The sequence below is a fragment of the Augochlora pura genome, chromosome 2 (genome assembly GCF_028453695.1).
Source record: "Augochlora pura isolate Apur16 chromosome 2, APUR_v2.2.1, whole genome shotgun sequence".
Classification (NCBI taxonomy): Eukaryota; Metazoa; Arthropoda; class Insecta; order Hymenoptera; family Halictidae; genus Augochlora; species Augochlora pura.
In genome coordinates, this window is record NC_135773.1 from 10,134,554 (window position 1) to 10,150,976 (window position 16,423).

Consider the following 16,423-nt stretch of genomic DNA (forward strand, 5'->3'; position numbering starts at 1 on the left):
GTATAAACGTTTGAATAAACTAAATCAATTTTGGTATATTTAAATCGATAAATCAACTAAAACAAACTCTGTACGTAGAAATATTTCATGTCTTGCAATTTCATCTAAATGTAAAAAACAAAAACGCTAATGGAGCAACTACTGTTTTACGTAAATGAAAAACGATATATATTTATACTTAATTTATCGATTACATGTTGCAGTCAATTTTTACTAGCCTTAAGCGAAGGGTTATTCAACCCTATGGTTAATAACGGCCGCGGAAGCCACCTCTTCCGCCCCAGTTTCCACCGTCTCTTCCTCGCGAATTAAAGGTTCCATAGCCTCTACTTGCTCCACCTCGAAAACCACTGAAATTATTATTTCTTTGGAAACTTCCACCGCCACCGCCATTGCCGTAACCACCTTCGTTGCCGAAGTTTCCACTACCACCTCCATTGCCGAAACGAGGAGATCCGCGAAAACCACCTCTTCCTCGCATTATTTTCATAGGAATACCTTCTGGATGAAAGCCAGTTAAGTGTCCTCTGGGTGGCCTTCGCGATTGGAAACCACCTCCCGTAATTTGATCGAGTTCATAACGACACGCATTCATTCCACATAATGTCTTAATTAAACTGAGTACCTGTAAAAAGAAATGAGGTATTCATTAATTTGTATTATTTGAAATTGTAAACTTATGCGTGGGGATACTATTATAGAATAATACTTTTTCTTCGTTAGACGTTAGTTCTAAAATAGTCTCTGGTTCTTTTGCAGCTTTCACAACGAGACTTTCCAATGCAGGTCGCAATGCAACTATCGCAGCTGCATGATTTGGATTCATTTCTAAATTAATCCAATTATCAAGTTTTACTACGCCATCGACGTACTCAACTTTTCGGGAACCAAATAATAATAAGTGAATTGGAGACACCATAGTTAGCTGCTTACAAGAAACTGCTCTTGTACGAATCTACAGGCAGATATAGAATATTAACGTCTACATACAATTTATAAATAAATGTAAAAGAAAATATTATTCTACCTTTTCTCCAAATACAAAGAATGGAAATGGAAAGTTTTGCTCGAAATTGCTACAATTTACTGATGTTTTATGGATCAAAGCTGCTTTAGATTCAGTAGTAAGAACCTTTCTTTTCTCTTTGTGATAACAAACATTTGGATAAAGACCCATGCATAATAAAGCTGTAACAGTGTCGAGGCGTACATCGGCACCAGCTTGATAATTTAATGGTGTGGGGCATAAAGTTTCTTCTGGAAAACCGGCACTTTGTAGAAGTGCTTGTAACTGGTTCTGCAAACGAAACATATTATAAACATATTATTATACAATGAATTCGCAAGTATATAATAAATATTAAAATCTACCTTAGCCTCCCAAGTGACCCTTAATGTAGGTACACTCAAATTTTTTGAATCACAGAATGCTTGCTCTGCATATTCACCACCAGCCCTAGCTTCTTCCCAAGCTTGGAATGCATGTAACATTGCCACGTGGTCACTGTATCTTGCACCAGCGAACCACTTCTGTTGAGTGGTCAAACGTTTGGTATCAGGACCCATATTGTACACTTCTGGAAACGTTGTACTGTTCGCCGCCATCGTAGACAAAGCATCGCCCACACGAAAAATACAGCCCAGAATCATCATTTTACCTAAACGTGGTTCTATAGGTAAACGAGCTAATATTTTACCAAGTGGTGTTAGTTCATCGTTCTCGTCTAAACATTTCATTTCTGCAATAAAGATAAATGATTTATAGTTTTAAACATAAAAAGTATGACAAATAAACATATTAATGTTTCAAATAAGAAACATACCGCGCAATATCACCTCTGCTTCTATTACAGCATCTATTGGTGGCGGTTCAATTGCTTTTGACAAGAACTTTCCTATACTACCTAATCGTAATAACTTAATGCTTAATGCTAATTCGTGTAAAGGTGTTCTAAACATTTCGGGTGTCATATGTTCATCCATTTTATCGAAACGTGCTTTAGAACATAGATGAAAACAAAATCCAGGTCTTACGCGACCTGCTCGTCCCTTTCTCTGTTCCAAATTTGTTTTACTTGCCCAAACTGTAGCGTAGTTTGTCATATTATTGTGAGAAGTAAATAACTTCATTTTAGCTTTACAGGAATCTATCACATACACTACATCGTTGATAGTAATTGATGTTTCAGCGATATTTGTGGATAGAATAATTTTTGTAATTCCCTGTGATACTGGATCAAAAACTTTGCGTTGGTCTTCCCTGGGTAATTGAGAATGTAAGGGTATAATTACGTAACTCGATCCTCCGTAAATAGGATGTTGTTGTAGATGTTTCATTAATGCAAATATTAAATTCCAACCAGGTAGGAAAATTAACACTGCGCCAGGAATACCTTGGTCTTTGATGTATTTCAACAGAGCCTCTATTAGTTCGAAACTTATTTCTTTCTCACTAAGCTGTGCCATAGCATTTTTCGTTTGTATAGAATAATTACTACTAACTACTTTATTCAAATTTTCATCTGGTTCCCCATCTGTTGGTAAATCATCTGAGTCTCGATTTTTACGTTTTTTGGTATCCATAGGCGGTACAAAATTTGTCAATTGTACGCAATCTTCTAAATAATATTGTTGGACAGGATAAGCTCTGCCTGGTATTTCTATCACTGGACAATTATTAAAATATCTGCTAAATAAAGTTGTGTCAATTGTAGCAGACATTAGAATGATTCGCAAATCTGGATACATATGGATCATGTCGCGAAGGACAACCATAATGAAGTCGGAATTTACATCACGTTCGTGAATTTCATCTACTATAACGTGAGATACGCCTCTCAAGCCGCCTTCCAGCTTTCGTAAAAGTACACCAACAGTGCAAAACATTATACTGCCATATGGTCTCGGCAAACAAGATTCAAATCGTACAGAATATCCTACAGATTGTCCTAAAGTTTCACATCTTTCTATAGAAACTCGATCGGCTACAGATACGGCAGATATTCTTCTAGGCTGTGTAATTGCAATACTACAAAATGCTCCTTGGCCTGATGCAATATAATCATCTAAAATAAACTGACACACTTGGGTTGTTTTACCACATCCTGTATTACCACGAATAATAATTATAGGATTTTCGTGAATAGCATTCATTATTTCATTTTTCATCGAGAAAACAGGTAATGAAGATCTGTCTTTCATGCTCTTTTGTAAATTGTCATCTTGCTGAAGTCTTTCACGTTGTTCATGTTGCAAATCATCTGAAAGTTGTTCCAAAGTCATTGTGGCTAACGGTCCTTCGTCTATATTACAGCCAGTCCAAGGATTCCAGTTTTGTTGTGGCGGAGACCAACTTACTACTCCAGCAGGTTGTGGTACAGATGAAATAAAATCATCCAATACTTGATTGGTTAATAAAGATACAGCAGACATAGAGTTGCTATCTTCTTGTTTTATCTCTGATGGCTATAAAATCAATTTATACATATCTCAACATTTTATATAAAATATTAATTTCTTGTGAATGAGATTACAATGAATAGATGTACCTCAATATTCACTGAAACAGGTTTTACATTTAAACATGACAAAACGTCGTGAATCTGACTTTCCACTTCTGGTGAAATTTTGACTGGATATGGTTTTATTTGTTCAGCATCTTTATTCTTCTTTAGAGTACCACTAAATGCTTCGATAACACCAAGATGATATAATTGTCGAACAAGAGACAAAGCACAACTCTTAGAAGCTGTCTGCTTATTTGAACCAGTTTCACGACCAGTAACATCTAGAATTTTTTTTATTAATATTTATTGTAATAGATAAATCCCCATAAATATTTGAATATAGCAACGTACTTCTTCCAAGTTGTTTTACATAAAATGTCATTTCAGCCATGAAACTCCTAAGAAAAAATGCAGATCCTTATTATTAATATTTTACATGTATTTATTTTTTATTGTAGTATACTTGTTAGATAACAATAACATCAGTACAAACTTACCATTTGAAAATATCCAAGACCACATTGGAGCACATTGTAATAAGTTTGTATGATTAATTGCACCAGAACCGTTATTGAATTGTTTCAATAAAAGTTTTGGTTAAACATTATCTTCATCTGTGCACAAGAGAAAGCAATTTTTTTCTTTTGTACCAGCATCAAGAACAATTAAATAGTGTACTCCAGAATGGTCTTAATCAATTTCAAATGGTAGAAAAATCACTCATGCGGTTGCTTCATTTTCCATTGGAAAAGTCTTAATATAAACAGACTTGCAATATCATGTTTCTAGCAGTGATAAATCCGATCCAGTGCAAAAATAAACAGCTACATTGAAACAACCCATACCTCGTATGATCTGGGCCAAGTGGGGTATATTTGTAATCAGCGTTAATTTTGTTAGATTGCATAAATTGATGAAGTTTTGATTTAGCATTTTCAATAGTCCAATTTCCATGTATTCCAGAATTAACATCAACATCTTCTGCATCTTCAACCTTTTTCTGATCGGCTATTCTATCCATGTAAGTATAATTGCCTTGACCATGCTCATTGTAAGCTCTGTAAGCTTGACCTATATCATTGGGTCCCATTCCATCTTGAAACACAGATTTTGATGGTCCATAAGACTCTGGATTAGTGGGACCAGTATCGCGTGGTTGAATAGTTCCTGCATCCTTTGGAACATCGTTAGCATTTACATATCCTGTACGCACTAAATAGTTAACATAATCTCTGGCTGCATTGCCTTGAGCATCTTTCTTATTAGTTGAGTTTCCAGCACCCACATAATCAAAACCAGATACACGTAATTCGCATAAGAATCGTTGTCGATGTTTTGGTCCTGAATAGTTACGACAATTTTGTAAATACATTCAGGCATATATCTAATTAAATGTAAATGTAATATAAAGAATTCAAAGTACCTGTTGGTCTGACGTCAAATTGCGGTTCTTTGCTATTTCTTCCGCACCATTGATGGAAAAAAGATTTTATATCACCCATTTTTAAATTTTAATAATGTGATTAAAATACTGCAGATATTATTATGTATTTGATCAACAAAATCAGTACATATAACCTAAGTGTACATATAAACTCAATCTACAAACTTCGCCTCTTTTATGGCGACGGCCGGAACCGGAAGTTATGTACATATGTACTATCGAATTTTACGTGTATTAGTACGTGTTCTCACCACCATTGATCCTTCTTCCAATTTGCAATGCACATATATATATATGTATACATACGTACACACAGCCAATATTTACGTATTATATATGTATGTTGCATATTGAACAAAAATTGTACAGATATGAACTCGTATTATAAATATTTAACGTTTATTTTAAATTTATTAGATACATATTATGTTTTATTTCAAATATAATTGTACGTAGAGATAAGGGAATATTATTGTCTATAATGAAATTGTCCTGTTACATAGGTACGATACATTATGACTTATTATTTATAATATTATCCAGTGAAACTTTATTTACAACGTGACCCTGTAGATATAGTAATTTCTTCGTGAAATAATAATTTGTATTAGAATATCTATTTAAATACGTCCATACAATAGATCGTAATTAAACATTAAAAAATCCAGTAATGTATGTTATAAATATGAAATACACAATTATTCTACTTAAGTGATCAAATTTGACAAAATAATATTTCTTTTAAGACACCAGTTGGCATTTAATTCAAAATATACAAAAAGTAACCAGTTATAAATATATAAAAAGTAAACAGTCTTAATTAAAATATACAGGGTTCTTTAGATAACTTGATCACAAACTACTAGATAATATACTTTAAGAAAATTGTAAGACATGTAATTTTAGTAACATCAAATATTTAAAGAGATATTAATGACATAATTTAAAACATCTTACTAATATTAAAAATCACTTTGTTAATATTTTGTTAAATATTAGCTTTCACATTCCCCATATATTGAAATCAACCACTAATTTATTTTCATTAATAAATACTTGCTACGTAGGAGATACATTATAAATTATTCAATTAATATTTAGTTAAATATCAGGATTAGAATACATGCAGATTAATACTTGTTTAGGCAAAATCCACTGCTTTATCAATTCATAATTAAAAGGTGAATTTAAAAAATGAAAATGGCCCAGAAATCTCTGAAACGATCCTCTCACAACATGTGTCTTTCAAAATCACTTATAATCTATGCCATAAAATTTTCATAAAGTGTACTATTTACTAGTTATATGAGATGATCAAGTTATCTAAGATATTCTGTTTAATAGTTATAGTTAATAAAAATGTATCTTTGTTTTACACAAATGAATACTTTTTATTTTAAAGTAACTTTAGAAGATTATTGGTAGATGTGTTGATACTGCAGCTAGCCTTGATGATTGTACAGGTTTGGGACTACGAGGTGACTTATGTAAATGAGAATGAGACGATTTAGGGGTTGTAGTAATAGGTGTTGTTGCTATAGGTATGTGTTTCCTTAATGGTTTGGCAGGTGTCCGTATTGGTGTTTTAATTTTTCCTTGTTGCCTGTTTGTGGCATTTATTAGGACCTGTTCTGGTAGTAAAGAACTTCGTAACTCTTTCTTATCTTCTAAATGTTCTTTAAATTGGCTATAAGTGCTATCTGTTACAACTATACTTGGAGATCTGGAATTTTCGTTCGTTTTACTACTTTTGGAAACCTTTCCACCAGAACGAGTAAGCATTCGAGGAATTTTCCCACTTTTTTCCTGTTTAGATGCACTATTTTTTGAATTCAAATTCCGACGTTTCATTGAAGTATTTGGGGAAGGAGTGAACAATAGTCTCCTCTTCAATGTACTAGATGGTGTGTGAACACGGGTACTTATTACACTAGGTGTTTTCTTTGCTGAAGTTGAAGCAATCCTCTTAGATGAACATAATGCTGTTTTTTTAACTGATTTATCCTTTGCCTCTTTCCTGGCTTTTTTAATTGTTTCTTTCTCTTCATTTAAATGTTCCCAAGATTCTTTTAACAATTCTTCTACTGACAGACCATTGATAGTGAATGTTTCTCCATTTACACTTTCATATTCTTTAATTAAATTTCTTAATTCGTCTTCTATCTTTGGCAACTTCTTTTGAATTGTTTTACGCTCTTTTTCTTCCATTAATAATTGGCCACCTCGATTGTAATAACGATCTGGATCATTTGTAGGCCGTAGAAGTTCTTTCATTTTTGACCATAAGGTGTTCCTTTCTTCTATGAGTTCAAATATAGCTTTGTTAGCTGTATAAAATTCTTGCAGTCTTTTTACTTCAAGTTCATGTAAAGTAAGCAAATCTTCTGTGTATGTTTGACAATGAAAGTATTTAAATTCGTTCCTCTGTAACTTGCTAAATTGACATAAATCCCACAGTTTTGTTAATTCAGACCTCACTTGTGATACATGTTTTGCAATATTTTGTTTTCGCTTTTCTTTACATCTCTCCATCTCTGCTTCTAATGCATTTATAGTTGCAACACTGTATCCTACATAACTTTTAAGGAATGAATGACAAAGTCGTTCAGGTTCATCAAGACATTTCCATAGGGTAATTAAGTCTTGTTTAATATTGTCTACATATTCTTTTGCTCTATCCATTTGATGTTTAAGCTCTTCATTAAGTTCTTTCAATTTAGCCATATTATTCATGCTAAAAACAATGTTGTCACAGTCTTTATAAACTAACTGTTCAAAATTCGTAGATGGCGAAATGCCCAATTCATCCATCATTTTCACAATTTCTCTGCGCATTTCTTTAAAAGTAGACTCTAAACGATTTTTTTCTGCTTCTTGTGTATCAAGATATAGTTTAAAACTGTTAAGCTCTACCTCAGTAGGTATCTTTCCCTCAATTCCAATTGGTTGGGAGCCTAATTTCTTGCAAAGACTTTCTTCTTTTGTACGCAGTTCTTTCAGTAGTGCTAGTCTTTGCTCTTTGCAGTACTGTAACTTATGTAAATCGGTGCGTAGCACATCTTCTATTTTTTTTAATGGTAAATCCTCGTATCCATTAGCTTGCATTTCTTCCCCTAGTTCTTTGCTCAATATAGAAATTTCCTTCACTAATTCTTTAACATTACTTAGTAACATATCCTTCTTTTGCTGAGATTCCTGAACCATATCAAATAATAAATCGTTTATGTGATTGAATGCTTGTTCACAGTATATATTACGTGCTTCTTCCGTAAATCCTATGTCTTCCCATATTGTGTGTAAGGTAGACAGTGTGTTTCTTAGCTTTACAATTGTTGTTTGTATTATTGGTTCCCACTTCGACAAATCAGCCATTATTTTATTTTCTTCTTATACGTTCAACTGAAAACGATAGGATTAAGTAAAGTAATTCAAATGAAATTACATTTCACTAATTTGTATATTCACGATGTGGAAAGCGTGTGCGTACTACCTTTATTTGTTTAGAAAATTTCACCCGTTGTGACACGATCAAACACGATTAACCGTTCTTCTTTTGAATTCACACGATATTATGGGCACGCGCACTGTGTACCTGCAGCTGTTACCGCAGATTCGTTACTTACGGATTACAACATTCGGATTGGTCCAATCATGTTAACCAATTACATAGCAGAGAATTAAATGTTTGAATTTTTCACTTAAATGTGTTCTGCAAAAATTAACAGAGCATTTAAAATAATAATGATATGGCGACACATACTAATTGAAAAATATAGCACTTAAATTTGCATTAAATGATTCTGATATATTATATGATTATGCCTCACCATGTGAATCATTTCTACCTCCCCACATTGCGCCTTTTTCTCCCCACCAAAACGGGAGATGATCGAGAGAGACAGAATTAAAGTAGCGGACTCTATGTTTCACACAGACGAGAAATCTAGACCGTCTTACTCATTTGCGCTTGTGATCTCACTCTTTTCGCACATCAGTTCGCCTTATGTTCCATTTGAAACACTCGGCGCGATATTCGACATGTACTTTGCATCAGCAGCATACACCTTCCATCATGAATATGAATATGAATGTTGTATTTTTCTAAATTCAATGCAATATAAACAATACATTCACCATATTTCTATTAAGGAATGCAATTAAATTTCTATGAATTAATAATCAACGAACGCAGTACAATAACATTATTTATGATCAGAAAAGAGTAAGACAAGACAAATACATTATCCACACAATTTATTTAAAAAACATACAATACATTTGTTGCAGTCTTATGCTCTACTTTTGGATGACTTTAAAAGTAACATTCATACATTAAATAGAGTACCGGACGACTGATTTTGCTTGTGTTGTGCTGATGTTGTATTCTTTTGCTCACTCGCCACTTTCTCTCTTTGTCTAAAACTGGGAGGGCAGCACTGGTTAACTATGGATCGTCAGCCAATCAGTTTCTGTACCATACCTCAAATTTCTGCGCCCTTTACCCCTGGTTTGGTGCAATATGGTGAGGCACTACTGTATGCATATTATATAATTTTAGATACATTTAGGTATATTGACCTATGTGTAATGTCGTTAAAAGGTATACAGAAGCTATCTGTATCACTGGTATTTTGCTCATTTTCCATAAATGAGTGATTATTCAATATAAAATCAACTACTTTTATTACAGTGTGAATAACTAATTTTCACTAGATGATTTATAAATTCCATACTTTGTATAAATTACTGAAATCACTGTACAAATGAATTGTTCTGTCATATGCAATATATAGAAACAAGATACACAAAATAATAATTTAAATAACACTTACTGTTTTAATATAAGCATGTAATGTATGTATGATAAACAATATAATGATAATTATCTGTTACAATTTTTTTTTAAAGTATTCTTTTTTAATTTCTGAAAATATTCTAATCAATTTCGATTTATATTCTAGGTTATCCTGTTTGTAAACACAGTGCATAAGAACGTACTGTATAAAGTAGGAGATACATAATTGAAAACGAGTTAAGATAAGATTATATAAAAAATGAATGGCATCAAAGAAAATTTACAAGATAATGTATCAGAAACTGTAAGAAATGCTGTATTAATACATAGTTCTGATCTTCCAATAGGAACTCCTACAGTAAAAGGTTTTTATCTTTTTATAATATAAAAAGATGTACCATTACAGCTTTCAGCAAAAAACAAAGAATTAAAAATAGTTATTTCCTTTAGGCTATGATTGGAACAAAGGAATTGATTATCATGCTTTACTTCAAACCTATAAAACTTCTGGTTTTCAAGCAAGAAATTTTGGATTAGCTGTTGATGAAATTCAACGTATGCTAAATGCTAGAAATATTCCTCTTAAAGATAATGAAATTGACAATTTAGAGGATGATGACTTTATAAGGAGGAAGTCTTCGTGTACCATATTTTTAGGGTACACATCTAATATGGCTTCTTGTGGAGTTCGAGATACTATAAGGTTTCTTGTACAGCATAAAATGGTCAGTATAGATATTGAAAATTATTGCCAAAAATTTCAAATAACTTGAATTTTATAGGTTGACTGCATTGTTACTACAGCAGGTGGTGTAGAGGAAGATTTAATCAAATGTTTGGCACCAACGTACATTGGAGATTTTAACTTGGATGGGAAACATCTTAGAGAACGTGGTATTAATAGAATAGGGAACTTACTAGTACCTAATGACAATTATTGTATGTTTGAAAACTGGATCATACCTAAATTAGATGCAATGTTAACTGAGCAAAGAGAGAAAGTATATATCTAAAAGTAAGAAGGCAGGTGTTCATTTTGTTATTATTGTTTATTTCAAAATGTCAATTTCAGGGTACGCTTTGGACACCATCTAAAGTGATAGCCAGATTAGGTGAAGAAATTAACAATGAGGCTTCAATTTACTATTGGGCTGCAAAGAATAAAATACCAGTTTTTAGTCCAGCTTTAACAGATGGAAGTCTTGGTGATATGATGTATTTTCATTCTTTTAGAAATCCAGGATTAGTAATAGACATAGTATCAGGTTTGTATAATATTCTATTTCTTGGCATTTTATCTTATTAAAACAGATGTTACATCTCTACAATTATATTTCAGATTTAAGACGACTAAACACAATGGCTATGAAGGCAGTCAAGAGTGGAATGATTATCATTGGTGGTGGTGTTGTAAAGCACCATATTTGTAATGCAAATTTAATGGTAATACAAAAATCAAGAAAGGAGATTGATAATCCATCGATTAAAACAATATTTTATTTCAGAGAAATGGTTCTGATTATGCTGTTTTTATAAATACATCCTCAGAATTTGATGGAAGCGATAGTGGTGCTCGTCCGGATGAAGCTGTTTCATGGGGAAAAATTCGAGTTGACGCGAAACCAGTGAAAGTAAGAATAAACTGAAATAGAAATTACATTTTTTAGATATACATATTAATTATTGTTTTTAATATTTCAGATTTATGGAGAAGCAACACTGGTATTTCCATTACTTGTTGGTGAAACATTCGCTCGGCATTATCATTCCACGAAAGAAAAAACCGTATCAGATGTTTGAAAAACGAAAAATAAAAATATGTAACTCATAACAATAGAACTATTTTTTTCACTTCCATCGTATCGAAAAACCTTATTTATAAAACTTCTTCTATAATACTTTATTACATACATTTTCGAAAAGTTCACATTTTGATACAGAAATTTAAAAGAATAAAAAAGATTTATTTTCTATTCCTAAACACCATACAGTCATTATCTTTTTTTAAAACAAAGAATATGGTAAGGGAAGGTAATAGAGTATTAAATAAATTTCAGACAATGAGAGATTTTTGATAAGGTTGCTCATTAGTCTAACATTCTTAGCTTAGAAGAGAACATCTACGATTGCTATTACGACTAAAGAAAAAATATTACGATTTTCAAGAGTAAAAAGAGAGACTATAGATGGGTGTAGAAGGTTATTTGGTAAAGCGGATGAAAACTAAGAAATAGAAACGATAAGGAAAGTGCAAATAATAATAACAATAATATTAAGATAATAGATTAATTTAGGTTTTTATTAATTCATTAACTAGGCTAAATTTGTATTAATTTGTTAATAATCACTATTTTCTTTCTACTTTTATTTCAAATGTATCTTTAAACGGCAAATTTATAAGTAAAACAGAATTTGTTGATTAAAAATTTAAGCGAAATTATTCATCTTTTTCTTAAAGAATTTTGAAACTGTGTGTGAGGATTAATTAGCATGTAACTGATATGGGGAAGGCTAAAGGATTATTCTTTTGCTGTCGAAATGTTCCTATAGAGTCGGGAAAAATTCGAAGCATATTGAGATTATTTGATTAATCGGATAGTTTTCGAATAGTTACAGTTTTAGTGATGGTTTGACAGCGCAGCGCCTGCGCCACGGCAATTTTGTTGTGCGGCAGGTGTTGGTGGCGCAGGTTTCCAGGCGCCCCACGGTGGTTGTGAACGGTGGGGGTAAGGTTGGTTGTCAGTTGTTTTCCGTAAGTCCGCGCTCGTGGACGGGCGCACGAAACCAACCCCTAACCCCTTGTCAAGCTCCCCGTACTTTATGGTTTTTGTCCCCGTGGAATTGGTCGTCGAGAGGGCCGGCGGGCCAGACAAATCAACTAACCTCCACACGTCACTCCTCCCGCTCTCATTCTCGTTGTCGTTCAAATAATTCTTGGTTACCTTTGACGTTCGAACCGATCCGTCATCGTCGGTATGAATGATGATGGACGTGGAGGAAACCAATACCGCCTCCACCGCGAGTTCCTCACCAAGACCCTCCAGTCCTGCAGCAGACTCGACTTTCATCAGGTAAGGTTTGAATCCAGAGGATAGAACATTGGAATGATCCTAGTAAGAACTGTTCAACAGTTGTTACTGCCAAGTATTTCCGGAACTGTATTCTCTTCGAATGCTGCTCCTCTATGCGGGCGGTCAGAACGTATTTAAAAATGTTTATAATATTCGTTTGTTGGAGAGGGATGGTCTGAATTGAAGGTTAGAAATACAGGGCAAGTGTATGTTTCTTTCTGGAGCGGGATCATTACCACAGTGAGATATAAGATTCAGGTTCATCTGGGAGAAAAATGGTTTGAAATTGTAAGTCCTCATCAGTAGGTATAGTAATGTGTTTCGACGCTGAAAAGTATATAGTCTCTCCTAGTATATAGTTTCATCCTCATTTTATCCTCAGTTTCCTGCAATTATATATCCTTTTAATTGTTTCTCTTACTCATTGAATCGTGTTTATTCAAAGGCAGGAATTAGAGATGGTCGAAATACGTTGAAATATTTCGAACCGAATGGCGCCATTTTTGAAAGGAGATAATTAATGATTACGTTACAATGCACGTTTTTTACAATTTTCCTACGATATTTTTATGCCATTCAAAGTGTTGACATAGTATGAGTGCTGCAAAATGAACTTTTGTTTGTATTTTTAATCGTTCTAATTATGGATACGACTATGGATAATAACAAAATCCCCTTTAAGGATAGGTACTCTAAGAAGGTTTGTTCGTACAGTGTTTGTGTTTCCGACATTGAATGCAATTGTGCGGATGTCATTTAATAATGCAAACGTTAAGAGCATCGCGTCTCGCCCCAGCGTTCCAACCGTGCTTTTTATTCAGCCAAGTTAAAAATACAAGTGGTGAAATGTAATACTATCAAGGCCTGCTGATTGATTTCTTCCGAAACAAATTTCCATTTTCCATTAAAAAATATTAGAATGGTCACATAGACCCGTCGTTTCTTAATATTATTAATAATATTCTTATATTATATTATTGAAGATTAATATCTTGAAGTAAAATGGACTACAATTCTTTTTTATATAAATTTATTTATTAATTAAAGAGCGCGACAAAACTTTTTAGATAAAACTTCTTTTCGTTATTGTTATAGAGTGAGTGTTTACATATGCTCGTATTTTCGTGGAATCGTTTATTTTCCGTCAGTTGACAGAATTTTTGTCACGAAATTAATTGCTTTCTTAATTGTCGCCAATTTTATCCTTATTATCCGCTGAAAATAATAGTTACGACGAGACTTAAACCAGAACGAAAACAGCTGTTTGAACTAACGAACAATTTACATTGGGGTACAGTTTTTTTCGGTTCGGATAATCCAAATTCGCGATTTTGTTCATTGTTATCGCGTAAACCGTCGTTGTCAAACGGACAAGTCTTTACAAGAGTTGAACTTCATTCATGGTTTACAGTGCGTGAATAAAGAAATTTAATTGAATACATTGCGCGGGGCACGAATTGAGTAAGCGAGTTTCAGCATAAAAATCACGCGTTCCTTCCTTGCATGGTTTTGTAATGCAGTTACCGAAATGAAAGTCGGATGCTCATTTTAAATGTGTTCAAATTACACGAACAAATGGTGTACGCAGTGCCAGTTAATTTTATCGCTACATACTATATTCTTTTATGAAATAGTTCAAACGAAAATTATTTGGTATTAAGTTTTTGTATTGTATGTTATAAATAACCTTACGATTTAAATAAATAATAAATTCTGCGTAATAAAAAGAGATACTCTTTCATTGATTTTAATTTAAGTGGTTAAGGGTACTTTGAGACCCAGGGAGTAAAGGGTAAAAGGTTACCCAGTAATTACTAAATTGTGGATTTTTATGCAAAATAAAAATTGTTTGTCTAAGAAACAGATACTAAATAGAAAATGTAGTTCTTTTAATGATTTCAATGGATTCAAAGTAATACATTGATTGCGAAATTAAAATGGAAGAAAAATATGTTTACCTATTTAGTTGTTTAAAGGGACTTTGTAGCGTATCATATAAAGTTCGAAATTTCTTCTAACTAAAGTTTTGAAATATCTTACGCCATTACGTTCTTGTTCATTGCACGATTTCAAAGTAAAATATACTCCAGCGACTCGAAAGGCGAGTGCGTTTATGATGTCGCTGATTTCATTTCTCTTTTACGCGTCTACTGTAGGCGCAGGTGTCTTGCGGAAGATTCTTTATCCTCGCACATTCTCTAGAAAAGTGTAGCAACCGTTCATTACGGTTCTCTATTATACTTTATTAGCGTAGACTAAGATAATAGTTGCGAGCTTCTCATTCTCGCGTTTCCCTGGCAGAGGATGCAGCGAAACACCATCGCAGGATTTATCTAGAGTTTGCGCCAGATTTATCTCTAGACTAGAACAAAAGTTGGTCCAGAACTGGATCAAAGAATGTTATAGTAATACAGAATAAACTCCGTTTGCTCTGAACATTTCGAATCATGAAAGCTTTCCGAGTACTCGTGAGTTCGTTAGCTGCAGATGCAGAAGAAAACTGAAATTGTCTTCGTCTCATCTAAGTGTAACGGAAATTATATGAATCATTTTAAGACAATTAACTAGTATCAAGTTGTTTTATGTTATAAAGCAGCATACTGTACAATTGTAGCATACTGTAGGCTACTTTTGTTCGTCCGGTGCACTTCTGCAATTCATTAGGTCTCTTTCATTTCGGTCTTTCAATTCTTTCGTTTATGAATATTATTGAAATATTACTAATGATTTTAACCGTATTTATACTAGGAACACTCGACAGGTTATGCATACAATAATAATTGTTTTTCTACAGGATGTCCGATTTTGATATAAAAATGAAAATAACTTATTAATTACATACTATATGAAAATATATGAAAAATATGTTTCATATAGTATACATTTAACGAGTTACTTTTGCTTATAGATTAAAATCGGACATCCTGTATATTCTTATCGTGAATATTTTTGTTTTTGGATAGTTATATCCCAAGGTTATTGATATATATATATATATAAGGTAATTGAGCTGCCTTCTCCAAGAGATGCCATTATATCATATTATTTCTAATATTTTAAATAAAAGTACAATATTAATGAAAATTGTATGTGACTTGAACATAAATATGTACCTCGTATTTCTATAAATAAGTAAGTCAAGACTGACTGAGATACGACCATAGACGCAGGATAATGGAATACATAATTTTCACACTGAAACAACTTCAGTCGGAAAATCTTTAAAGCGTGTTAGGTCATTATTTATCATGAAAGAAACAATTTACAAACAATTGTAAAGTTATCACAAAATTAAACTAGAATGCTTTTATTTTTACTAAATATATTTATATAAATAGTGAATATTATTTAATTCGTAAAAGAATAAATTAAGAATAAATTAAGAAAACAATATTCTTAACATAATTGAAATGGCTGAGAACAAAATTCCCAAACTATTTCAATTGCTGTTCAATATTGTTTATTTTTTAATTGTAACTACAGTGACATAATTTTAATTTAAAAATAGACAGGAGAATGTGTAAATATCACAATAATTTTTTTTTAACGGTCAGAAGAAATTTATATGGTCTTTAAACATTTAAAAATGCGGCATGCGTCGACCGTT

The 16,423-nt window shown here is 32.7% G+C and overlaps 4 protein-coding genes across 7 annotated transcripts in view; 2 read left to right on the top strand and 2 right to left on the bottom strand.

Moving 5' to 3' along the window:
- Positions 1–234: 234 nt before the first annotated feature.
- On the bottom strand, positions 235–5,141 carry Mle (dosage compensation regulator mle). Of its 2 annotated transcripts, XM_078196481.1 has the most exons (9): positions 4,930–5,141; positions 4,352–4,847; positions 3,858–3,904; positions 3,549–3,787; positions 1,824–3,465; positions 1,372–1,739; positions 1,028–1,297; positions 710–955; positions 235–625 (listed from the first exon to the last, which is right to left on the bottom strand). In XM_078196481.1, exons 1-9 carry the CDS (start codon positions 5,006–5,008, stop codon positions 248–250), a joined length of 3,765 nt encoding a protein of 1,254 aa, XP_078052607.1. In that variant the 5' UTR covers positions 5,009–5,141; the 3' UTR covers positions 235–247. The 2 variants fall into 2 exon arrangements, with proteins under 2 accessions (XP_078052607.1, XP_078052608.1); XM_078196482.1 differs by lacking the exons at positions 4,352–4,847; positions 4,930–5,141 and adding an exon at positions 4,004–4,238.
- Positions 5,142–5,793: 652 nt separating this feature from the next.
- Positions 5,794–8,537, bottom strand: LOC144478348 (protein regulator of cytokinesis 1-like). The gene is made up of 2 exons (XM_078196156.1): positions 8,441–8,537; positions 5,794–8,349 (listed from the first exon to the last, which is right to left on the bottom strand). The coding sequence occupies exon 2, from the start codon at positions 8,320–8,322 to the stop codon at positions 6,358–6,360; it is 1,965 nt and encodes a 654-aa protein (XP_078052282.1). The 5' UTR covers positions 8,323–8,349; positions 8,441–8,537; the 3' UTR covers positions 5,794–6,357.
- A 649-nt stretch (positions 8,538–9,186) lies between these two features.
- On the top strand, positions 9,187–11,600 carry Dhps (Deoxyhypusine synthase). Of its 2 annotated transcripts, none has more exons than XM_078196158.1 (8): positions 9,187–9,472; positions 9,912–10,110; positions 10,196–10,470; positions 10,528–10,746; positions 10,818–11,010; positions 11,085–11,188; positions 11,251–11,376; positions 11,447–11,600. In XM_078196158.1, exons 2-8 carry the CDS (start codon positions 10,005–10,007, stop codon positions 11,543–11,545), a joined length of 1,122 nt encoding a protein of 373 aa, XP_078052284.1. In that variant the 5' UTR covers positions 9,187–9,472; positions 9,912–10,004; the 3' UTR covers positions 11,546–11,600. The 2 variants fall into 2 exon arrangements, with proteins under 2 accessions (XP_078052284.1, XP_078052283.1); XM_078196157.1 differs by lacking the exon at positions 9,187–9,472 and adding an exon at positions 9,501–9,804.
- A 907-nt stretch (positions 11,601–12,507) lies between these two features.
- The window catches only part of Eip78c (Ecdysone-induced protein 78C), a 167,852-nt gene continuing 163,936 nt past the window's right edge, over positions 12,508–16,423 (top strand). Inside the window, exon 1 of one of the 2 annotated variants that reach the window (XM_078194661.1) lies at positions 12,508–12,816. In XM_078194661.1, the coding sequence (XP_078050787.1) occupies positions 12,725–12,816 (92 nt within the window). In that variant the 5' untranslated portion in view covers positions 12,508–12,724. The remainder of the gene's footprint in view (positions 12,817–16,423) is intronic. The other variant, XM_078194656.1, reaches the window with a different exon arrangement.

What these genes read in the sequence shown, in the direction of transcription:
- Dhps (XM_078196158.1), top strand. Translation starts at nt 10,005, where the DNA reads ATGAATGGCATCAAAGAAAATTTACAAGATAATGTATCAGAAACTGTA. An exon ending in TTCTTGTACAGCATAAAATG is followed by an intron (nt 10,471 to 10,527) that starts GTCAGTATAGAT and finishes TGAATTTTATAG; the next exon opens with GTTGACTGCATTGTTACTAC. An exon ending in AGTAATAGACATAGTATCAG is followed by an intron (nt 11,011 to 11,084) that starts GTTTGTATAATA and finishes ATTATATTTCAG; the next exon opens with ATTTAAGACGACTAAACACA.
- Mle (XM_078196481.1), bottom strand. Translation starts at nt 5,008, where the DNA reads ATGGGTGATATAAAATCTTTTTTCCATCAATGGTGCGGAAGAAATAGC. An exon ending in AGCAGAGGTGATATTGCGCG is followed by an intron (nt 1,740 to 1,823) that starts GTATGTTTCTTA and finishes TCTTTATTGCAG; the next exon opens with AAATGAAATGTTTAGACGAG. An exon ending in GGGTCACTTGGGAGGCTAAG is followed by an intron (nt 1,298 to 1,371) that starts GTAGATTTTAAT and finishes TTTCGTTTGCAG; the next exon opens with AACCAGTTACAAGCACTTCT.
- LOC144478348 (XM_078196156.1), bottom strand. Translation starts at nt 8,322, where the DNA reads ATGGCTGATTTGTCGAAGTGGGAACCAATAATACAAACAACAATTGTA.